Genomic DNA, 23,462 nt, shown 5'->3' on the forward strand with positions numbered 1-23,462 from the left:
TCCTAGCACTCTGGGAGGCCAAGGCAGGAGGATTGCTCGAGTTCAGGAGTTCGAGACAAGCCTGAGCAAGAGCGAGACCCTGTCTCTACTAAAAAAAAAATAGAAATGCCAACTAAAAATATATAGAAAAAATTAGCCGGGCATGGTGGCACATGCCTGTAGTCCCAGCTACTCAGGAGGCTGAGGCAGGAGAATCACCTGAGCCCAGGAGTTTGAGGTTGCTGTGAGCTAGGCTGACACCATGGCACTCTAGCCTGGGCAACAGAGTGAAACTCTGTCTCAAAAAAAAAAAAATGCTACAAATGATATAAATCAGGGGTCCTCAAACTTTTAAAATGGGGGGCCAGTTTACTGTCCCTCAGACCGTTGGAGGGTGGGACTACAGTTTTAAAAAAACTATGGGGCCGGGCGCGGTGGCTCACGCCTGTAATCCTAGCTCTCTGGGAGGCCCAGGCGGGCGGATTGCTCGAGGTCGGGAGTTCGAAACCACCCTGAGCAAGAGCAAGACCCCGTCTCTACTATAAATAGAAAGAAACTAATTGGCCAACTAATATATATAGAAAAAATTAGCCGGGCATGGTGGCTCATGCCTGTAGTCCCAGCTACATGGGAGGCTGAGACAGAAGGATTGCTTGAGCCCAGGAGTTTGAGGTTGCTGTGAGCTAGGCTGACGCCATGGCACTCACTCTAGCCTAGGCAACAAAGCGAGACTCTGTCTCAAAAAAATAAATAAATAAATAAAAAAATAAATAAATAAATAAATAAATAAAAAAACTATGAACAAATTCCTATGCATACTGCACATATCTTATTTGGAAGTAAAAAAACAAACGGGCAAAAACACCCGCAGGCCGTAGTTTGAGGACGCCTGATATAAACTATAAAGAAAAAATAAAGTGGGGATGGGGGGATACAGGCAGTTTTGGCCAGAGTGGTCAGGTTAGGGCACACACAGGAGCTGGCAGTTGAATAATTAAGCCCTGAAGGAGGTGAGGGAGTCCTGCGGATGTTTGCAGGAAAGAGCATTCCAAGGAAAGGGAACAGCCAGTGCAAGGCTGTGGGAGGGATGTGGACCGATTCAGGTGTTCTCTGTTGCCTGTGGGCAATGAACAGACTGGGCGTGCAGTCGGGGTGGGTGCAGGCTAATGGTGACAAGGCTGCTGTGACCATCCAGCATAATTCAATGGTGGACAGGACCAGAGTGAGTGCAGCGGAGTGCAGAGAAGCCGGCAGATACTGGCTCTATTTTGAAGGTAGTATCCACAGATTTATATATGGGGTTTGATATAAGGAGAGGAGTCAAGGTTATACGTCCAAGTTTTTGGACTGAGCAATTTTTTTTTACATAGCTCCCAACAATCGTTGAACCTGAGCAGTTCTAAATGTTTTATTGAGGTCAACAAATGGTCCCTTGAGTGCACGCCTTGGAGTAATAAGGGCTCTAGAGAGACACTATTAAAGGCAGGCTCTGCCCCTGAGGAACAAACTCTGGCCCTCCATTCTTCCCGGAGGCTCCCAGTTCACTCCCCCTCTCAGCAGAATTATCTAGGAACTGCTGGAAACCAGGATAGAGTAAGGAAGAGATTAGATCTGCAACCATTATTAACAACAGCAATAAAAGCAGCAGCGATAACAGAAGAAATAGATTTGGTGGTTAAAGAACATGGAATTTGGAATTAGATCTTTGAGTCCTGGCACCACCGCTCTGTGACTTATCCTCTCTGAGCCTCAGTTTTCTCTTCTGTAAAATGGGGATAAGATACTTTAACCCAATAGCACACACTAAATGCTTAATACGTTAGTTGTTATTTTTAATTGTGTACCCCCTATATGTCTGCTAAGCACTTTTTACATACAGGACTCTAATCCTCACAAACAGCTCTTAAGAGGTAGGTGCTGTTATTATCCTCATTATACGGATGGGAAACAATTTGGCAGGAACACAGAGCTGATGAATAGGGGAGTCAAACCCTAACCCTTGTTTGCCTGACTGCTAGGGTGCAATCTCTTAATAACTATGGCGTATTGTGCCTGCTGACTCCAAGGCCCAAAGGGGACATTGTGCTCGACGAGCGGGCCTAGCTGTGGTGGGGAGTGGGTGTGAGGGGCGAGCCGGGATTCCTGGGTCCCTAACATTATTCCGACCCTAAGGCAGAAAAGAGGAAGCGAGTTTATGGTTTTAGGGCAGAGTTGTGTGAACAACACTCTGCTTTAAGAGCAGAAGCAACTGAGGGAAGCTGAAGACAAGGAAACAGAAGTTGCTTTTATGTCGCCATGGTAGCGACACCCGGTAACAGCGGGTGACAGCGGGGACCTGAACTTCAGCACGCTCTGGAATGCACAGCGCCAGGGGGCGTTCCCAAACCCAGGACAGGTTATCCGAGGGGCGGTGCTGGCGGGCGTGGGGCGGGTTCTGCCTCCTCCTGCGCCAATTGGAGCCCGAAGCCCCCTCGCGAGAAGAGGCTGATTGGTCGGAGCCGCCGCACTACGTGCCGGGGGCCGCGTGCGCGCGGCGCTCCAGGGGCGGGGCCTACCGCCTGCCGGCAGGGGGCGCGCACCCGGCGCGGAGGAGACGCTTTCATGGAGGGGGCGGAAGCGGGAGCGCGGGAGGGGGCCGCGGTGGCCCGGGACCTGCTGGCTCTGGGGTAAGCGGGCGTGCGGTGTCGCTGGTGGGTGCAGGAACGGCAGGTTTGCCCTCAGGACGCGGACGGGCGGGGATCCTCGCTGACCTCCCCGACCCCTCCCACGGCCTCGGCCCCGCCGCAGGTACGGGGGTTTCCCGGGGGCGGCGTCGCGGGGCGCCTCGTGCCCAGACTTCAGGGCTCTCTGCGGGCGGCTGGCGGCGGAGCTGGCGAGTCTGGGCGCCCTGGAGCAGCGGCCAGAGGAGGGCGCCGACGTGCTGAGCGCCGGCCACGGTACGCGTGGGGCAGGAGAGCCGGAGGGATGGAGCCGCGGCTTCCGCCGCGCCCTGACGTCCCGCCCGCTGCAGGCCCGGACGCAGAGGAGGAATTTCTGCGACAGTTGGCTGGCCTGCTGCGGGGGTTGCACTGCCCGGATCGCGCGCTCTGCGGCGGAGACTGCGCGGCCGCGCTACGGGAGCCCGACGCGGGCCTGCGCCTGCTGCGTGAGCCGGGGGCCGGCCTGGGGTGCGGTGGTGGGAGAGCCGAGGCTCCAGGAGGGCGTGGTCAGAACTTTAGGGCGGGCATAGGGCTCTGAGGTGGGCGGGGCTAGACTTTTGTGGGTGGGTCTGGTAGCTCAAGTGGGTTGGGCCAGGAGGCGGGCAGGTGGGCGGGAGTCGAATTGCGAGGAGAAGGAGGCAGGATCTCGAGGTGGTGTTTATTTTGGAGGTGGAGCCAGGGTTCCAGGTGGGCAGGAGTAAAAGGGCCTGTAGCTTGTTGATTATGGTGGATGGAGTAGCAACCCTTGATTGCACCACTCCCTTTTCCTACTTTCAGGTTTTCTTTGCTCGGAGCTCCAGGCTGCCCGCCTCTTGCGCTTGCATGCCTCGCTGGATCCCAGCCCTGTGTCTTCCCCGGGGGAAGGGGCAGAAGAGGGAGCTGGCATGGTCCAGGAACTAAGTCTTACCCTCCAAGCCCTGGGGCTGCCCAGACCTACCCCCGGGACCCCTGCCAGCCGGCTGCTGCAGGAATTGCATGCTAAGGTGAGAGTCAGAGCCCCTTCCTCACCCGGGCTACTCCACTTTCCAGGGAGGGGGAGAGGGCATGGATCCTTTCTCCAAAGCAGTGTGGCAGGAGTGCCCCACCCACAGGCATGTTTTTCCAGAGCCGTGAGGGCCATTCTTGTTTCCATTGCCTAGCCCTGAGGGCCACGGAGAACTGGGGTCCACGGGGAACTGGGGTCTACAAGGAGTCCATCCTCTTTCTACCCCTGTTGGCCTCACTTCTTCTCCCATCAGATCTCAGAACTGCTGCCTTCCTTGCCCCCAGGGTCCATGCAGCCTCTCCTCAGCTGTGCGCTAGATGCACCCAGATGGGTAAGACTGTGTGTGGCCGGATGTGAACAGTGTCCTCATCCAGAGATGGGAGTGACAGGGACCGCTGGCATGACTAAGACTTTCTCTCCCAGGAAGCATTGGAGTCTCTGTCCCAAAGCCTGAGAGATCAGTACTGCTCCCGCCGCTGCCTCCTCCTCAAGCGCCTTGACCTCACGACATCGGCTTTCCACTGGAGTGATCGGGCAGAGGTGTGGGCAAAGGACCTTGGCAGGAGCAGGGCTGTGGGGGCTACAGCTGCAGGGAGGAGGAATGAGGGTCAGAAATATTACCCTCTTGGAGGTTCTGAGGCTTAGGCAATTTTACAATTTTGTGAGTTTGGGGGCTTCTAGAATCTCAGGGCTCCCAGGGGATTGTCAATTCCCAGCTCTAAGCTGGGAGCATCTTCAGATCTATCCTCCTTCTTTAGTGATGTCAGCAGTGAAGCCCTGAGTGGGGGAAGAGACGCTCCCAAGATGACAGATTTCCCCTGGGGAGGGTTCCTGGGCACCTTCCCCATGCCACCCCTTCCCCCACCAGGCCCAAGGAGAGGCCATGAAGGCCGTGCTGATCCCGATTCGAGAGCTTCTGACCCCAGAATCAGATGTCTCCATTGCACATGTCCTGGCTGCCCGAGCCGACCTGTCTCGTCTCGTCCCAGCCACCAGCGTGGCTGCCCGCCGAGGGACCTGCTGTGCAGTTAACAAGGTGGGTATCTGGGGTGAGGAAAGGCCTGGCATCCTTGGCCTGCAAATTGGCCCTTTAGCCTTTGCCCCTGTCCAAACTTGTCCTGCCCACCTGGGTCCCTGGCCTCCGGACTCACTGCCTCTAATCTACCCACTTGGATCCAAGTGGGCGCTGGAAGGATCTTTCTCACACACAAAAAAAATCTGACCTTGTACTTCCCTAGTGCAGAACCCTCCCACAGTTCCCCAGTGACTTGAAGACAAAGTCCTGCTATTTACTGAGCCCTTGTCTACCTCTTGCCTTAGGCTTAAAATCCTTCCCCACCACCTCACCCTATCGTATTATTTTTTTTCCTATATATATTAATTGGCCAATTACTTTCTATTTATAATAGAGACAGGGTCCTGCTCTTGCTCAGACTGGTTTCGAACTCCTGACCTCGAGCAATCTGCCCGCCTCGGCCTCCCAGAAAGCTAGGATTACAGGCGTGAGCCACCGCGCCCGGCCTGTATTATTTTTTTAAAACCATTTTTAAAAACCAGAAATACGCTTGTTTAAACGATTAGGAATCTAGCCTCATACCGAACTAGTCTTATATAACACTTATGTGAATGCGTAAACTCTAGCATAGCAAAGAGTAAGGCAAAATATAAGAAAAAAGAGATTTACTTTAAGGAAATATAGTAAATAAATAATATTACAGGTGGTGCCCAAATGATGGATATTTAGAAGAAAAACACTAGTTTGCTGGAAATGTACAAAGCCCCATATATGAAATAGACTAAGTTGGGGCACCCTTGTTGATGCTGGGTGGGGACTTGGACCTCTGTTGTCACCTTCCCCTTCATTTCCTTCTTGCTGAGGCCCTTGGAACCCAGTTCTCGAAAGCTTCACGCCTGTATCTTCCGCCGATTCAGTCCCCTGTCGCCCAGCCACTATACCTAAATAGTGGACAGTGGCGTTTCCTTCTTCCACCTCATGCCTTTGCTTTCTGGCCCCCTTGTCCAAGTTTCTTTTTTTCCTCTGAAATTCAAGTCTGATCACCTCTCAGGTGCTTATGGGCAACGTGCCAGACCGGGGGGGCCGCCCAAATGAGCTGGAGGCTCCCATGCCCAGCTGGCGAGACCGGAGAGAAGACGGGGGTGGGCAGAGGCCGGGCCGCCAGTATCGGGGCCGCAAGAAGAAGAAGAAGTGAAGCGGGACCGCTGGCAGGGGGCTCCTCCACGAGATGCTGATGCCAGCGGTAAGCCCTGGGGAGTCAGTTTGAGGCTTTCCCTTGGTACTTGGCACCAAAGCCCCCCATCCCCTGTACCTGAGGCCCCTAAAGTCCTAGCCCCATCCACCACTCAACACCAAGAACCGAGTTTTCTGAAAAATAAATTTAATTTATAACAGCCACAGGACCTATTTCTGCAGGGCTGGGTTGGGGTGCTTCGGTCTTGAGGGGGTACAAGTCTCTGCTCCTTGGGCCTGGACAGGCCCCTGTTGCTCTGACCTGCAAAGTCCTTTACTCTTCAGCAATGTATCTGTCCCTTCCTGTGGGCGTGGGGAAGGGTATATTCAGGCACTGGACGAACATTTGTCAGGTGTCCACACATGCCAGCCGTGTTCTAGGCACCGGCAACACGGCAGGGAAAGACGTGGACAGAAATCCCCGCTGTCCTGGAGCTGACATTCGCATGGGACCGGGTAAGATGTCTGGTTTGTCAGATGGGAAAGTTCTGTGAAAATAAAGCAGGGAGGCAGGATGGGGACTGGGGGGGGGGCTTCATCTTTGATTATGGTCATAGAAGCCTCACGGAGAAGGGGCCACTGGAGCGAAGTACCAGGGAGGGGGCCAGGTGGGCCTCGGGAAGAACGTTCCAGGCAGAGGGAACAGCCAGTGCAAAGGCCCTGAGGTAGGAGTATTTCAGGCATGTTCAGGAAACATCAAGACCAGTGTAACTGAAGTAGGGTAAGGAGGTGAGGTCAGAGAGGTGTTGGGGCGGATCGTGTGGGGCTTTGTGGGCCGCAGTGAGGACTCCAAGCAGAGAAGGGCTGTGATCTGACTTAGAGGTTCGCAGGCTCCTGTTCCATCCCCTTCCCAGCCTTCTCTCCCGTCTCCGGAAGCCCAGAGTCTGGAACTACCCGCTCTTTTGAGTCCTGCCTCCAGTCCTGGGCATCTCTGCTGTCTTGCACCAGCAGCCTAAGCTCCCCAAGCCTCAGTCTCCTTATGTGTGAAACAGAAGTTGAGAGAGGCGGTGACATCATCCCTGAGTCTAAATACAGCGAACACAGAGCTACACAGATACTCAGTGCAGGAAAAGGGAAGTATGATCAGTACCCACTGTGATGCAAGAGAAGAAAATAACTTCCAGGGTAAGAGATGATGGACATGTCACCAAACAGGGAGTGCCTTTGGGGGCCCTGCTGGAGGCTGAGGGCAGGATGTGGGACTGACTGGGGGAAGGGAGAGAGGAGACTGAGGTGATGTCTAAGAATCCAGCTTGGAGGGCGAGGTGGGTGACGGGGCCATCGCTGGGCAGGGGACCTGGAAGGAGGAAGACCTCGGGTGATTCGGGGAACATAAGATACCTAGAAGACATTTCACCACCAGGAGCATTGCCTCACCCAGACTGGTAAATGGATGAATGAATGTCCCCTTGGACTCAGTTTTTAATCTAACCTGAGAGTCTGTGCCCTTGAATAGCAGAATTTATGCCACTGACATTTATTGTAGTTTCTGATCTATTTGGCCTTATTGTTGCCATCTTACTGGTTTTTTTTTTCTCCCTAAATCCTTTTTTCCATTCTACTGGTGGTTAACCTCCTTTATTCCCCCAACACATTAAAATCTGTATTTTTCCATCAACATTACAAATGAACTAGTACCTATACCCTCCTGCCCTAGCAATAGAAGACTTATGCATATTTTTACTTTTCTATTGTTCTGTCTGGTTTCCCCAGGCAAAGTGACCCGTCTCCCCTGTATGCAGCTGGGTAGGGAGCAGTTCCTTCTCACCATCTCTGGTTCCCAGGAAGGGTGTGTGGCCTCTGTCTGGGTCCAAGCATGGCGAAGGTGGCACCTAGTCTCAGGTTCCAGGGATAGTGTGTCGGAGAGATTTTCCTCGGAGCCTGTTTGTGGAGTGGTGCGTGGAAGGGATGTGAGTATAATGGGGAGGGCCTCATGACCGTGGACTTCATCCCCATCCACCAGCTTCCTCCGCAGGACTGCTCTGCTCTGGGTCTTACCACAGCTGGCAGGGGGGCTTGGTGTGGGTGGGACCGGGGCTCCTGGGGGGCCCACATCGCTCTTGACCCCCGGCCTCCTCTTACACTCCACCTTCACTTGGTCTCTGCAGTGTTTGTGGCAACACAGCCCACAGTCTGGGGGAAGGCAGAGGTTAACGGCCAGAGGCCCAATCTATGCCCTCCATTCTTCCCACTCGCCGCTGCCCCACTCACCCCGACAGCGGTAGCCTTGCTTGGTGACACCCCAGAGCTGGGAAGAGAAAGCAGAATAGGTTACCCAGCCTAGGGGAGGGAGGGCTATGGATTGGAGGAAGGGGTGCGGAAGTATAGAAGCTACCCAGATTCTGAAAATTCTCAAGGCTGGAGATTTAATTGGAATCGAAGAAATTAAAATATCGCAAGTTTGGGGAATCATCTAAGATATTAGAATTAGGAGAAATTAGGAGTTACTGTAAATTCTCGGTGAGGGATGATGCTTACACCTGTAAACCCAGCATTTAAGGAGGCTGAGGCAGGAGGATCCCTTGAGGTCAGGAGTTTGAGACTAGTCGGGGCAGTATAGTGAGACCCCGTCTCTACAAAAACAATTTTTTTCTTTTTTTTTGTGACAGAGTCTCACTGTGTTGCCTGGGGTAGAGTGCCGTGGCGTCGGCCTAGCTCGCAGCAACCTCAAACTCCTAGGCTCAAGTGACCCTCCTGCCTCAGCCTCCCGGGTAGCTGGGACTACAAGCATGCACCACCATGCCCAGCTAATTTTTTCTATTTTTAGTTGTTTTGGCTAATTTCTTTCTATTTATAGTAGAGACGGAGTCTCGCTCTTGTTCAGGCTGGTTTTGAACTCCTGAGCTCAAGCAATCCTCCCACCTCAGCCTCCCAGAGTGCTAGGATTACAGGTACGAGCCACTGCGCCTGGCCTACAAAAACAATTTTAAAAATAGCTGGGCACGGTGGCACACGCCTGTAGTCGCAGCTACTCAGGAGGCTGCTGAGGTGGGTGGATTGCTTGAACCCAGGAGTTTAGGGCTATAGTGGGCAATGATTGTGCCACTGCACTCCAGCCTGGGTGACAGAGTGAGACTCTGTCTCTAAAAAGGAATTAAAATAGAAAACAATAAAATGTCAGTTTTATAGGCAGGGATTGTATCTGTTGTTTGTGTTCCTGCTGTATCCTCAGAGCTTAGAACCGCCAGACACATAGGAGGTGCTCAGTAAATATTTAGTGAGTGAACAAATGAATTGGGAAGTAATCCAAGGTTGTGGATTAGTGTTGGTTTGGAGATTGAGAGATTTGTCTGTTACCCAGAGTTTGAGGATACCTTAAATTTGGAAATTATCTATGGTTTGGTCTGGAGTCTAGAGATTTGGAGACTGATTCTGTTTGGACATAGTCTACCCAGGTTTGTGGATTATCTGGAGTTTCAGAGATTAGCCACAGTTTGGCAACTGTCCAGTTTGGAGATGGTCTGGGATTTGGGAATTATCTGGAATTTGGGCATTATCTAGAGTTTGGAGACTATCTAGAATGTAGGGCGTATCTGGTGTTTTGGGTTTATATGAAATGTGGGGATTATCTGAGGCTGGAGAATTTTCTGGAATCTGGGGGCTGTGTGTGCCCCAGGGCAGGGCTGGTTTTCTGAGCCCGGCCGTGAGGAATTGGGGGTCTCTAGGGGAGGGGACCCCAGGGGCAGAGTGCTCACGAAGCCACTGCAGCTGTCACAGAAGGTGGGCTTGCGGAGGGTGACCTCGTGGAAGGTGTGCAGGAAGGCCAGGCCCAGCTTGGAGCAGATGGCGCTGGCGCGGAGCAGGTACCCCGTCAGCTCCTCTCTGCTGAAGGAGCCTCTCCTGGGGACAGAGACGGAGCCTCAGCACGCCCAGCCCCTGCTTCTCCCAGTGGGTGTCCAGCCAACCCCAGTGTCCTCGTCTTTGGGGGACCCAGGAGTCAGGACCGCTTACCCCTGGCGGGGAGGTGGGTGAAGCCCATGGCAGGCAAAGGGGAAGTTGCCCGAGAGCCGCTCGAAGTCCTCCTGGGAGATGGTTCCTCGGCCTTCAGGGTCATAATTCTTGAATACAGACTTGGGAGCAGCGTGGGGAGGCAGAGGTGGCCCAGTCAGCCAGTGTGAGTCCTGCAGCCTCGGAGCCCCCTCTGCAGGGGACAGGGCCATGCAGGTGTCTCCCACCTGGACCCCAGGGGCCAGGCCACTGTCCCCTCCTTACCTCCACCAGCTGCTCCACGTGCCGACCGAGGGTGACCCTGTCCGGCCTGGGCGTCACACCAGGGGCCCACTCTACCACCAGTGGTGCCTTGAAGGGGGAGGGCGGCTGGGGCAGGGACAGAGGGGCACAGTTAGCGCATAGGCTTGGGCAGAGGAGGGGGAGGAGGGTCAGAGGTCAGGGGTCAGGTCTCACCAGACTCTTGGGACAGCGGGGCTCCCGGGCGTAAGAAAGCTCGTAGATCTCGTCCTCCGTGTAGAAGAGATCCAGGGAAAGCTGGCGCGGGCAGGGGCGGGGCAGACCGCTCTGTCTCCGTCCTCCTGCCTGCAGCCCGCGTCCCGGCCTGGGCCGCCACTCTCCGTCCTCTTCCCAAAGCCCCTTTTCTTTGGGCACCCCTAAGATCTCTCCCACTACAGCCCCCTCACTCCACACTGTCCCTTCCCCCTCTAGACATGCGTCTTCCCGCTGACGTCTTTTATGATCTCCCTGTTTAAAATCGCACCCCTGTCCCATTGTTTTCCCTCCAGCACTTATGGGCTAAGCCTGGCGATGTTTGTCACTTTCATTGGCCGTTGTCCCCACTGGAACATCAACCCCTCCAGAACAGCCATTGTTTGTCTGACCCGCTGGCTGCCTCGGGCGCACAGCAGGTGCTCAAGAACACTTGGGCTGATGGCCTTCCAGGAGCAGCAGAGCAAGAAGGGCCATAAGCACCCACATCTCGGGCAGGGCCGGCTTCACAGGCCGGAGACCCTGCAGAAGCCCCCCTTGCCTGAATGCCCTGCCGTCACCGTCCTGAAATTCTTAATAACTTTGAACGAGGAGGCCCACGTTTTCATTTTGTGCCAGACCTGCCAATTACGTCGCTGGTTCTGTCATAGCAAGTCAACTTTCCAGTTTTAAACTCCATGGCCCTTAGCATCCCAGACTCAGTTCAAAAACTGAGGGAAAGTGTAGCCGGATCCTGCACCCACAGTCCCAGGCCACAGTGTGGGCTCGGAGGCCGGCCTGCCTGGATTCAAATCCTGGTTTTACTGCTGTGGGACAATGGGCAAGTGATCTCGCCTTGCTGGGCCTCAGTTTCCCAATCCATAGAATGGGCACAATGAGGGTCCCTGCCTCACAGGTTTGTAAGATGGAATGAGGAGATCTATGGAGTTTTTTTTTTTTTTAACGCAGTGCCTGGGACATAGGAATGATCAATAACTGTTACACGCTTTTGGCTTGGATTCCTGGATATGTCAAAGCTTAGAACTTTGGACCATTGGCCCGAGAAGCTCAGAAGCCTGGCGTTCAGGACTGTGAAAGCCCCAAACAGTCCCAGAGCTTGGATCAGTGGATATTTGAGTTGCCAGGAGGATCAAGGTGCGTCACTTATGGAGTGGTCGCTGAGCTCCAGAGGCTGTTTGAAGCACTTTATATGAATTATATTATTGGTTGATTCTCCTCAACCATCCTCCAAAGTGGGTTGTATTATTATTCCCATTTTGCAGATAAGGAAACTGAGGCAAAGGGGCGAAGTGACTCGCCTAAGATCGCTAGAAAAAAAACCTAGAAGCTCTGGCTTCAGAGCCTGTGAGCTCCAAGCCTGATTCTACCCTGGTCCTGCAGACCCTCACCCGCCCGGAACCCTAAATCTCAGTCTCCTCGCTCGGCCCCTGGGCGCCCAGCCGGGCAGGGCAGGCAGCTCACCGTGAGCAGATGCAGCAGGTCCTCGTTGGCACTGCAGGGCGGCTGCTGGCCCTGCAGCGCCGCCAGCTCCTGCAGCCGCAGGTAGAGGCTGTTCAGCTTGGGCAGGTGCAGGCGGCCATCAGGCAACCTGTCGGGCTGTGCCTCGTGCAGGGACACCAGGTCCTTGAGGTGCACTCCCAGCACCGGCAGCCGGAAGCCCGTGCAGCCGGCCCAGGTGCGGCGGTAGCGGGCGTAGTTGTTGTGGGAGGCGAGGAGCTCAGTCAGTTCCAGCAGGGCCTGTGTGCGAGGGACATGTCGTGGGGCCATGTTATCGGGAGGGCAGTTCTGTTCCCTGGCCCCCTGGAGGGGAGTGTCCTAGCAGCCTCCTGGGTGGGCTCCAGACCCCCAGGGGCCCAGCGGCATTTAGGACACCACCTGAGTCCCTCCATGTCCCACATTGGTCTCTGCATCTTCCCCAAACTGCTCTTCCTCTTGGGTGCCCATCTCAGAGAGGCCCCACTGTCCCCCAGTCCCCAGGCTAGAGCGATTTCTCAAAAACCTGAGAAATCATGCATGTGCCATCACTCCCTAACCTTCCCTAGCTCCCCATTGCCCTCTGGATAAAGCCCAAGCACCTTAGCCCCGCTCGCTCTGCAGGCTCTTCCCCTGGGCATCTCCAGCCTAACTTCCTGCCACTTCCTGGCCTCAGCCACACGCCCCACTCAGGAATGCCTCACTCTTCTCAGACACCTCCCAGGACATCTCTAGCCCATGCTCCGTCCGCTTTGGGTGGCACACATGTTGGCATCGTTGGGCGTGTGTCTTAGCTCCCCACCCGGACTGCAAGTTCTGTTAGCATCTGCCTCCCTCACCGCCCGGCTCAGGCCCAGGCACTCTGAGAGCGGAGAGGGGTCAGCCCGAGGGTGGGTGGGTGACAAGGTGGGAAATGGGGACAGAGCCTGGAGGTCTGCAGGGTTTGGAGGGGCAGGTCCTCGGGTGGGTCCAGGGCTCCTGGGCAGGGATGGGCAGGGGTTGGGGAATTTAAAGGTGGGGTTCAGGTCAGCTGCCCACTTGGACTTTGAGGAGGGTAGTGGGGGTTCACCTTGGTACTGTCAGGGCTCAGGAGAGTGTGGGAGTCCTTGAGCCTGGAGATGGCACTATGACACAGGCCCCCGGTGACCGCCATCAGGGTGTTGAAATTCTGCAGCTGGTGGAGACTCTGGGAGGGAGGCGGGGCACAGAGATGGCAGGTGTTGTAGCACAGGCAAGTCACATGAGAACATCCCAGGTGACTTGGGGTCCAGGGCGTGTGCAGCAGTGGCCCAGTGCGGGAGTGGGCCACAAGCAGGCGCGTGGCCTCAAGGGGTGTCAGATTGTTATCTTGGGGGGGTACTGGTGGGGCAGGTGATGGGCTGATGGGAGGTTAGAAAATGTGGGAAACAGGCGAGCATGGGAGAGGGACAGATTTGGGGAATACACAGGCGTGTGTCAGACGGGAGGGGAGACAAGAAGGTGTGGGTTCTGGGCAGGAGTCGGGACCGGGCACAGGTGAGTGGGGCGGGAGAGAGATGCAGGGGTCAGACAGATGCACACAGCTGTGGGGTCACGCGGGCATCAGGGGCATTCCCTCACCCTCCCTTTTCCCGAATTTGAAGGGCAGAGGTCGCTTTGGAGAGCGGGGCCTGGGAAGAGTGGAGGATGCTCAGACCAAGGAGACCCCCGGGGGAGGGGGGGACGACAAGAGAGCTGGCAGGAGGAAGCAGAGCGAGGGAAGCGCCAGGGGAGGGCGTGGTCTGCGTGGAAATGCACAAGGGGGTGTGGCCACGGGCTTCCCTTTTCCCCAGAAGGGAGGGAGGGTGTGGGGGGGAGGGGAGGTGCGTAACGCTAGGGGGCGGGGAAGGGAGGAGCCGCCGTGATGGGGAGGGGTGCGGTCACTGTCTGAAGGGGGCGCAGGGGCTGGAGGGCTTGGTGGAGGCAAAGGTGGGGCACGGGAGGGACGCATTCCTTGTCCTGGGAATAGAATATTCTGGCTCAGGGCTTAGGAGACCCGGCCAGGAGGGACTTCGTTAACAGCCACGTCTAGGGCCAAGGCAGATTGGATGCGGTGATGCCAAGGCCGAGGGAAAAGTCACAGTCCGGGTTAGAGAGTCCCAACTGTGGCCTCCGGTGCGGTGCGAGGCAGGGAGATGCGTGACGTCACGGCCGGGATGGCCCCGAAGGGGCGGGGGCCGGGAGAGCAGCCCCGCGGGGCTGGCGCCGGAGAGCGCGCGGAAGGCAGGCGGGCTTTACCTGCGCCACCTGAATGAACTTGTCCAGCACCTGAGCGCGCTGTGCGGGTCCGGGACGGCTGAGCACCATGACCTGCACCCAGCGGGACACGCTGTTGCTGAGGCCCACGGAACCCTCCAGGGCCGGGCAGCCCCGCACCGAGCCCTGCAACACGTAGCTCCGCAGGTCCTGCGGCTGGGGGCGAGGTGGCCGTCAGGGTGGGCGGTGGGGCTCAGGCCCTGCCCCTCACACACCATTCTCCAAGCAGTCACAACCTCTGAAGTCCTAGCCTGGTCTAGTCTGAGTGACCTTTGTCATCTGTCACCACCACCACCGCCCCGCGGCTGCCACATGTCCCTGACTTCCCCAGGGTCCTCTCTCATCTGAGGAAAAATGTTTAAAGCCAGACACTATTCTGAGCACTTTATCGTATTAACTAATTTAATCCTCATAACTCTAAGAGGTGAGTACTGTTATTATTCCCATTTTAGAGATGAGGCAAATTGAGGCACAGAGAGGACAAGTAATTTGCCCAGGGTCACACAGGTGTGCATCTGTATGCTCTTGCTGTATACCTGATTGGTATACAATCAGCAAAGGGGAGGACGGAGATGAGGATTGAAATCAACGTCTATTTGTTCTGCTCAAAGAGCAGATATTCCACACGCACATCCACTGTACCATGTATGTTTGTATATTTACACACACACACACACACATACATGATCAGGAAATTTCCACATTAAGGAACCAGATCCCCACCTTCCCTTGAAACTATGACGTCAACATGGCAAAAGCTAACGCACACATATATACTGAAGCACATGAAATTGACATTTGGTTAGGTAAAATATGGAAATTTCAAATTGTTCCACCAGACAGCATCTACTCTGGACCAGGCACTGTTCCTACGAGGCATGGACTGTTAATATCCCCTTTTTACAGATGAGGAAACTGAGGCATGGTGAATTTAAATGCTTCCTGAATAAATAAGCGATCAAATATTCTGAGCACTTACTGAGTGCCAGGCACTGCAATAAGCATTTTAACTCAGATATATTCATTTGATTCCCCAACCATCCAATGGGGTATTATGACCTCCATTCTACAAATGAGTTCCAGAGAGGTTGAGAAACTAGTTCAAAGTGACACAGGTCAGAAGGGGCTGATGGGACTTGAACCCAGGGACTCTGTGCTCAGCCAGCTTAATTCATTTTCCTAGAGCCGCCAGCACCAGGTTTGACAGTTTAAGAATCTGAGATGCCTGCTTGGATGCCCATGCAGGGGTCCTTTCAGTCCTGCCTGGCCCCCGCCAGCCCCACCCCACATCTGTCCTCTGCTTGGGGCAGGGAGGGGAAGGGGGGTCCTCACCGTGATGGCCTGGAAGGACCGGAACTCCAGGTAAGTGAGGTGCTGGGCCAGCTCCCCCGCCTCCAAGTGGTCGAAAAGCAGGGACACCTTGCACTTTTTGCCCAGGCTCGGGCTGCTCATGGGGGCCGGGGGCCCGGGGCCACCAGGGCTCAGGCTGGGGGCCAAGAGGGGGAGGGTATTGGAGCAGCTCCAAGCTGAGGGTTTGGGGGTGTGGAGGGAGATGGCGGAATGGGGGTAGAGCGGGGGAGGGGGCTTGGTGCTGACTCACTGGTTGGAAGAATCTCCCAGGCTCCTCTGGGCCAAGTTGCCCTCCTGGGCCACAGTGGCCCAGAAACGACCTATGACTTCTTCCAGCTGGGGCTCCTGGTGCACCGCCTCCGGGTGTTGAGTCAGCCAGTACCTGAGAGTGGTTTAGAGATGGTGAGATGGAGCTGCGGGTGGGTGGGGTCTCTACAAGGGGTCCCTCGGGCTGAGGAATCTCTAGGTGCAGAGCTAGGGGGTCTCTGGAAGGTGAGGGTTGGTTTGGAGGGGCACCAGACGCGGGAGATCTCTGGAGTAGGATGGGGGTCTCTTAACACAGACTGGGGGGATCTCTTGGAAGTGGGACTGATGAGAAGCAGGATAGTGGGGGGTCTCTAGACTGGGGGCTCCTGGGAGTGAAATTTTGAGGGGAACAGGGTGAGGCGGTCTTAGGACTAGGCTGGGGTATGTGGGAGGGGGTGTTTTAGGGAGCAGAGCTGGAGGTCTTTGGAAACCGGTGGGGAGAAGGGCCATGGGATCTGGCTGGGGGACTCTAGGAAGTGGGGGTCCTAAGGACTAGAACTGGAAGGGTCTTAGGGACCAAGCCAGCGGGGTCTCAGAAGTGGCATCTTGGGGAGTGGGGGTGGGTCTGTGGGCACTGGGCTGGGGAGTCTCTGAGAGATACTTTTGAGGGGTAGCAGGATGGGAGTCTTGGGTGATGGGAGCAGAAATCTTGGCCCCGCCCTACCTGACCAGGTGACAGATCTGCAGCCGCCTCAGCTCCTGTGTGCCCTCTGCAGCCTTCTGGTACTTGAGTTCTGGTCAAGGCTCTGTTACCCAGCGTCCCAGACCTGCCTGCTGGCCCTGTCCCCATCTCCCAGGCTCTCACGTCCCCACCCTCCGCCCTCTGCCCACAGCTCATGGTCCTGGGAGGATATAAGGTCAGCAGACGGGCAGCAAGGTGGGCGGAAGGCAGTACCCAGCTGTGCATGGCCAGCACCATGTTGAGTATGTGGTCCCCATGGCGGAGGCTGCCAGCAGAGTCTAGGGATGGGAGGAGGGGACCCTGCGTCAGAATGGTCCCCGGGCAACGGACAGCACAGCCTCCAGGGATGGCTGGACTGCCTGGTTCCACACGCCCCTGCGCCCACTGTATACCCCCAAACGCTGAGGCCGATGGAAGTGGGTACCTGGCCTGGCGTTGGGACTGAGGGGCTGTTGGGGGGCAGACGCTCACCGAAGGCCTGGATGCATTTCTCCAGCATCTCCTCCTCACTGCAGCCGCCCTCGCTCAGCACGCCCAGACTCATGGAGGCCATGACCTTGCTGATTTCCCGGGCGCTGGGGCACGTCTTGTGGCGCCGGGCTTGTCGGGGCCGGCCCCGTGTCCCTGTCTTCCCCGTGCATTCCTGGTGGGACTTCCTGTGGGTACCCGCCACCCCGAATCATGGGAGCCCTTTCCTTCAGGCAGACCCCCAGAATGCCTCTTCACCCCAGTGCCCCAAGGCACCCTGGGAGAAGCTTCCTAAAGGCAGAGCCCCAGGGTTACTCCCGACCTACCACAGACTTATGGGAGAAGCCCCCAGGAATATTCCAGATCTCCCAGGGATAATCAGAAGAACCCTCTTCTGCAAGTAAACTCCCAGGGTTACTCCTGCTGCCTTCGGGGTATCAGAGGAAAGGTCCTGAAGACCACTATGTGCCCCCAGGGGGTCGCAGGAGAAGACCCCCACCCTCAGGGACTGCTAAGGACCCTCCAGGTAATCATAAGGACTTCCTCCTCCAGGCACTGCCCCAAATTCCTGTTGACTGTTTGGTCTCAAGGCATCATGGGAGACACTTCCTGTTGGCAGATGCCGGGATTACGCCTGACCTCCCAGGGGATCATGGCAGAAGACCCTGGGATCACTTCTCTCCTCCAGGGGAAGCCCAGGAGGCTCTGCCTTCAGGCCGACCCCTCAGAATTCCCCTTTGGTCTCCGACACCCGCCCTGCGCCCCCCGCCCAGCCTTCTGAGATCAGGCTCCTGCACACAGAGTCCTGGGAGTCCCTCTCCCCGGCTCCCCACCTTCACCCCTACTAAAAGTGTACACCACTCCTCAAGGAGTGGCCCAGAGGAGCCAACTTGGAGCAACTTGGCCCAGAGGAGCCTGGGAGATTCTTCTGACCAGTGAGTCAGCACCAAGCCCCCTCCCCCACTCCACCCCATTCTGCCATCTCCCTCCACACCCCCAAACCGAACACTAGCCCTTAGGCAGGACCTGCATGCAGTCTTAGCCTCCAGCCTGGGTCCCCTAGATTAGGGCCCTGGAGAGGAAACGCCAGCGCAAAGTGGCCTCCTCTGGGCTAGGGGTCCCTGGGGCCAAGGCGGCTTCAAGGAAAGTTTTAAAATAACCCTCTCACTGCCCCGTGCCTCCCTGAGGCTCCGGTGCCAGTTGGGGAAAGAGGGTGATGGAGAGGAGGGAGGGCGGAGGTGGAAGGGAGCAGAATCCGGACTCCAGACAGAGCTGCTGGCTGTGACACTTTGTGTTAGTCAATTTCTCTGGGCCTCAGTTTCCTCGTAGGAAAACTCACAGACCTTCATCAAAAGTGCTCAGTAACAGACTTAGTTCTCAGTCACAGGCTGTTAGGTGACCAGAGTGGGAGAGCTGAACTTGAGGTGCAGAGGGAGAGAGTGATCAGGCAGACCAGAGCCAGGCCTGCGGCATGGGGGGGACCCCGGCACACCCCCAGGGCTCAGCACGTCAGGACTGAATGCTGTGAATGAGCCTGGCTTTGCTGAGGGCTGACGCTGTGCCAGGGCGGGGGGCTCCAGCTAGATCAGTTCCCGAAGCACGGTCCCCAGCCAGGACCAACTGCATCACCTGGGAACTTGATTTAAATACAAATTCTCAGAGCCCCACCCCAGACCTACAAAATCAAAAACTTTAGGGCTAAATCCAGTAACCTGTGTTTTACGAGCCCTCCGGGTGGTTCTGATGCAAACTCAAGTTTGAGAACCACTGGTCTAGACTGTCTTGCTGAGTGAGTACTTACAGGCCCCTCGGAGGTAGGGTCTGTGGCTATTCTATTGACAGAAACAGACACAGAGCAGTTGAGTGACTTACCTAAGGTCACACAGCCAGGAAATGAGGCAGCCAGGACTCCACCACTAAACTGCTGAGCATTATGGGGAAGGGATCCCTTTGCCCATTGGAGGCTGGATGGGCTACCCAGGCTGGGGAGCCCACCGCCACCTGCCCCTGCGGCGACAGAGGGCAAGCTCGCCGGGGAGACAGAAACTCATTCCAGAACCTGCCGGCACAGCCAGCCGCCAGGCCCCTCTCTGCAGACGGCAGCCCAGCCCGGGTAGTGTCGGGGCAGTCAGGGTGGTTTACGAGGCAGGGAGCCGCCTCGCCCTGCGTCACACTCCCCTCTCCTGGGGCAGGGCCCTGCAGGAGCCCGGAGTTTCCAGTCCAGAGGATGGGGACTGTGGAGGGGAACCAGGAAGACCCCAGGGAGGACAGGGACATTCAGCAGAAGGAGCTAGGTTGGGGGGCGGGGTGTGGCAAGGAGGAGCTCAAACTCCAGAGAGGGAGGAAGGACCAGGCATGGGCGCAGGTGCTCCAATGCAAGCAGCGCGGCCCCAGCTGGCCCTGGCCTCCCCAAGCATCCTGCCACCTGGCACCCCCGTGCTGGCTCCTAGAGGAGCCGCCCTCCTACCCCCTCGTCAGTGTCTCCCCAGCCTGCCTCCAGTGGGAGGCCCAGGGGCTTAGGGTGCTCCGGGCCGCTAGGGAGGGTCCTCTCACCTCTTGCTGTCTTTCCTGTTCATGCTTCTGCGGGGACGGGGACGAGGATGGGGGTCTTGCAGAGAACGTGGCTCAGCTCCTCCCCCCTCGCCAAGGCTCCAGCTTCTCAGCCCCTAGGGAGCTGGGGCCTCCTCGGTGCTTGGGAAGGAAAGAGGAACTGCCCCTCCCCACCCACCCCTAGGCCGGGGGGAAGGAAGAGGCTGGGGAGAGACCAGCGGCCCCCTCCCCCACTCGGGGATCCCTTCGGGCTGAGGTTTCCGGTGCTGCCGGCCCCCACCCTCTGGCCCAGAGGCTCCCTCTATCTCTCTCATCTTTCTGTCTCAGGACTGTCACTGTCATTCTTTGGTAAAAGCAGGTTTAAAAAAAAAAGTGTGACTAATATTTATGTAAAAAAAAAAACGCACACACTCAAAAGGAAAGTCTGTTATTTCTCTGGGGACATATTCGTGCATGTAATGCTCAGAAGTTTGAATGGAAACTCACAAGACATATATTTTGTGTATTTCTTTTTACATTTCTTTTATCCCGAGTTTACTTTTAAGTACCATTTGTACCCTGGACAACATTTTCGTTTTGTTACTTTACTGTAACAAACCTTAATGTAGCACCTACTGTGTACCACACACAGCTCTCTGGGCTTTACAAATATTAACTCATTGAATCCTCACACAACCTGGTGTTATCGTACTACAAAAACATTACAGGTGGAGGTAAACCCTCCCCATCCACTGTCCCCTCTTAGGCAGGGGTGACCAAGACTCCATCCAAACTGCTATGTGTGCCTTTACGAACATCACCTAACTCCGTGCTCATAGAAACACACTTTCCTTTTGAGTATGTGTGTGTTTTTTTTTTTTATCTTTTACCTAAATGTGTCATGCTTGACTTTTTAAAAATTGAAATGCCAAAGAAGAGCACAAATCATTAAGTGCTTAGGTTGATGAATTGTCCCCAACTGAGCAAACCCACGTGACATTCATACAAATCAAGAAACATCGGTCATTTTCCATAAACCCCCTGTGCCCCTTGCTAGCACTGACACAAGTTATTAATACCACCAGCCTTAAGTCTAACCGGGTAGTTTCGTCTCATTTTGAGCTGTATATAAAGGGACTCATTTACTGTGTCCCCTTCCTTTCACTCAACCTCGTGTCTTTGCAATTCTTCCATGTTATTGTATTTGGCTATGGTTTATTCCTTCTGGTTGCCCGGTTCCGTGATTTATTTATTTATTTATTTTTATTTATTTATTTATTTATTTATTTATTTATTTATTTATTTATTTTTTTGAGACAGAGTCTTGCTTTGTTGCCCAGGCTAGAGTGAGTGCCGTGGCGTCAGCCTAGCTCACAGCAACCTCACACTCCTGGGCTCAAGCAGTCCTCCTGCCTCAGCCTCCCGAGTAGCTGGGACTACAGGCATGTGCCACCATGCCCGGCTAGTTTTTTCTATATATATTAGTTGGCCAATTAATTTCTTTCTATTTATAGTAGAGACGGGGTCTCGCTCTTGCTCAGGCTGGTTTCGAACTCCTGACCTCGAGCAATCCGCCCGCCTCGGCCTCCCAGAGAGCTAGGATTACAGGCGTGAGCCACCGCGCCCGGCCTATTTTTATTTATTTATTTTTTGAGACAGAGTCTCACTTTGTTGCCCAGGCTAGAGTGAGTGCCATGGCGTCAGCCTCGCTCACAGCAACCTGAATCTCCGGGGCTCAGCGATCCTACTGCCTCAGCCTCCCGAGTAGCTGGGACTACAGGCATGCACCACCATGCCCGGCTAATTTTTTGTATATATATATTTTTAGTTGGTCAATTAATTTCTTTCTATTTTTGGTAGAGACGGGGTCTCGCTCAGGCTGGTTTTGAACTCCTGACCTTGAGCAATCAGCCCACCTCGGCCTCCCAAAGTGCTAGGATTACAGGCGTGAGCCACCACGCCCGGCCCCGTTCCCGTGATTTATTGATTGATTTTCCTGTCGTGGACATTTGAGTTGTTTCCAATCTGGGGCTGTTGTGAATAACAGTGCTGAACCCGAAAAATATCATATAGCCCGTGAAACAAAAGCTGTAAATCTAACTTCAACCACAGGCAACTGCAGCCATGCCAGCATTCCTATCACCTCTGATAAGGACGAAGCTACCCAGAAAAACCCTCTATAAAACCCAAGGCTTGGGCCGGGGCTGAGGCCGAGGCGGGCGGATTGCTCAAGGTCAGGAGTTCGAAACCAGCCTGAGCAAGAGCGAGACCCTGTCTCTACTATAAATAGAAAGAAATTAATTGGCCAACTAATATATATAGAAAAAATTAGCTGGGCATGGTGGTGCATGCCTGTAGTCCCAGCTACTCGGGAGGCTGAGGCAGGAGGATTGCTTGAGTCTAGGAGTTTGAGGTTGCTGTGAGCTAGGCTGATGCCACGGCACTCACTCTAGCCTGGGCAACAGAGCAAGACTCTGTCTCAAAAAAAAAAAAAAAAAACCAAGGCTTTCCCCTCACTCAGGATGGAGGCTCTTTGGCCTCCACCCATCTGCACCCAGATGCTGAAAATAAAACAGCATTTTACTACACATAAGGCTTCAGGTGCCTCCCTCTCAGGTCCGGACCTAACACTGCGAGTATCTGAGCACCTGCCTTTTGCTAGGCATGAAGTGTGCACTTGGTAGGGTAGTACCCAGGGGTGGAATAAATAGGTCATAGTTGTTGGAATGATTTTGCCAAACCTCATGTTAGTCAGCTCAATGAAACGGTGCTTTCAGAAGTGTATTTTTGCACCTTTTTTCACTGAACGAAGTCACCATGGATATATATTTTTTTTCCACGCTGGAACATTTACACAGGGGCAAAGCCCATTCTTTTTAGTTTTTCCATCACGTGACATACCATAGTTTCAGACCCTCTCTTTTCCTGCCTCTTGCCCCTGGTCTCCCGCAGTCTCTAGTGGCGTGCTGCGTGGTGGCCGGCTCTCTCGTGCAGCGCCTGCATCTCCAAGATGTGACTTAACCCTCCTGGCCAAGCCGAGGCCTTGTAGTGTGGGACTGTCACCAGGCTCTGGGGAACCTGTAAAAACCTCAGGGAAGAATGTCACAAAAGGCCCTGGCACTTATCTATTCTGTACACATGTGGCCTTAATGGCCCTCGGTGGTTAATGAGCACAGTCAACATCCATGACCACAAAGGGAGAGATTTTCTGAGTCAAACCACAGAAACTCATAAGGCAGAAAAATGATGCATTTGATAACATGCAAATAATGGGTTTTCTCTTAAAGAGGATACCATGGGACAAATATCAGATGACAGACAGGGAAAGGGTATTTGCAATGTGTAAAATCAACAAGAAATTAACATCTGGAATGTAAAAGCAACAGCTGCAAATGAGGAAGAAAAAAAAAACAACCCAGCAATCCTGATAGAAAAGCGTGCAGAGTTTGAAGAGCAGGTAACAAACAAGGAGCCACAACACTCTGACAGGCACCTGGGAAGATGCTAGAAGGTATTGCAACTGATTGAGGAAATGCAAATTAAAGCAACAGCAAGTCATCCCATATGGGCCTGGCAAAAATTAAAAGTTGGAAAATGCCAAGTGGGGGTTGGGACGTGGGGAACTCTCACACACTGTTAGTGGCACTGCTAGTGCCATGCATTCCTGGCAGCTGTCCAGGAGTCCCATGAAGCCACCACAGCCACACACCAGGTGTCCACAGAGCAACAAGGGTAGGTCTTAAAACACATAATGATGACTGACAAAAATGAAAAACACTATCAATGTCTTATGGTATAATGTCCCAATGACACAGAATAATTTTACATTATATATAAAATTTGAAGGAAAAACAATATTTAATATGCAATTATGTATTATATAATGTATAATAGATACAACATATAATTGTATTGTGCTATATAATTATATTAGCCTAAGTATATATAGAATTATGTATTATATAATGTTGAATTATGTAATTCGATAATATGATACCAAATTATGTGCTATTTATCATAATTATATTA

The 23,462-nt window shown here is 54.3% G+C and overlaps 2 protein-coding genes across 3 annotated transcripts; one reads left to right on the forward strand and one right to left on the reverse strand.

Annotated features, from left to right (window-relative positions):
* Positions 1-2,110: 2,110 nt before the first annotated feature.
* FAM98C (family with sequence similarity 98 member C) lies at positions 2,111-6,074 on the forward strand. The gene is made up of 8 exons (XM_012774729.3): positions 2,111-2,645; positions 2,767-2,915; positions 2,990-3,124; positions 3,456-3,661; positions 3,917-3,994; positions 4,087-4,203; positions 4,532-4,699; positions 5,730-6,074. The coding sequence occupies exons 1-8, from the start codon at positions 2,581-2,583 to the stop codon at positions 5,871-5,873; spliced, it is 1,062 nt and encodes a 353-aa protein (XP_012630183.1). The 5' UTR covers positions 2,111-2,580; the 3' UTR covers positions 5,874-6,074.
* Positions 5,760-19,602, reverse strand: RASGRP4 (RAS guanyl releasing protein 4). Of its 2 annotated transcripts, XM_075993058.1 has the most exons (17): positions 19,458-19,602; positions 16,908-17,092; positions 16,612-16,714; positions 16,419-16,484; positions 15,699-15,830; positions 15,431-15,584; positions 14,081-14,254; positions 12,894-13,010; positions 11,813-12,088; positions 10,316-10,396; positions 10,124-10,228; positions 9,863-9,981; positions 9,607-9,751; positions 8,123-8,159; positions 7,910-8,044; positions 7,680-7,792; positions 5,760-7,208 (listed from the first exon to the last, which is right to left on the reverse strand). In XM_075993058.1, the coding sequence occupies exons 1-17, from the start codon at positions 19,478-19,480 to the stop codon at positions 7,152-7,154; spliced, it is 2,022 nt and encodes a 673-aa protein (XP_075849173.1). In that variant the 5' UTR covers positions 19,481-19,602; the 3' UTR covers positions 5,760-7,151. The 2 variants fall into 2 exon arrangements, with proteins under 2 accessions (XP_075849173.1, XP_075849172.1); XM_075993057.1 differs by lacking the exon at positions 15,431-15,584 and having other exon boundaries at positions 16,419-16,714.
* Positions 19,603-23,462: the final 3,860 nt, after the last annotated feature.

The sequence above is a fragment of the Microcebus murinus genome, chromosome 16, assembly GCF_040939455.1.
Source record: "Microcebus murinus isolate Inina chromosome 16, M.murinus_Inina_mat1.0, whole genome shotgun sequence".
NCBI classification, from domain to species: Eukaryota; Metazoa; Chordata; class Mammalia; order Primates; family Cheirogaleidae; genus Microcebus; species Microcebus murinus.

Excerpts from the sequence above, each read along its gene's own strand:
- FAM98C (XM_012774729.3), top strand. The coding sequence starts at position 2,581 with ATGGAGGGGGCGGAAGCGGGAGCGCGGGAGGGGGCCGCGGTGGCCCGG. Across the intron at positions 2,646-2,766 it reads CGGGACCTGCTGGCTCTGGG|GTACGGGGGTTTCCCGGGGG; the intron begins GTAAGCGGGCGT and ends GCCCCGCCGCAG. Across the intron at positions 2,916-2,989 it reads CGTGCTGAGCGCCGGCCACG|GCCCGGACGCAGAGGAGGAA; the intron begins GTACGCGTGGGG and ends CGCCCGCTGCAG.
- RASGRP4 (XM_075993058.1), bottom strand. The coding sequence starts at position 19,480 with ATGAACAGGAAAGACAGCAAGAG. Across the intron at positions 9,982-10,123 it reads ACGTGGAGCAGCTGGTGGAG|TCTGTATTCAAGAATTATGA; the intron begins GTAAGGAGGGGA and ends GCTGCTCCCAAG. Across the intron at positions 8,160-9,606 it reads GTGACAGCTGCAGTGGCTTC|CTCTGGGGTGTCACCAAGCA; the intron begins GTGAGCACTCTG and ends TTCTCTTCCCAG.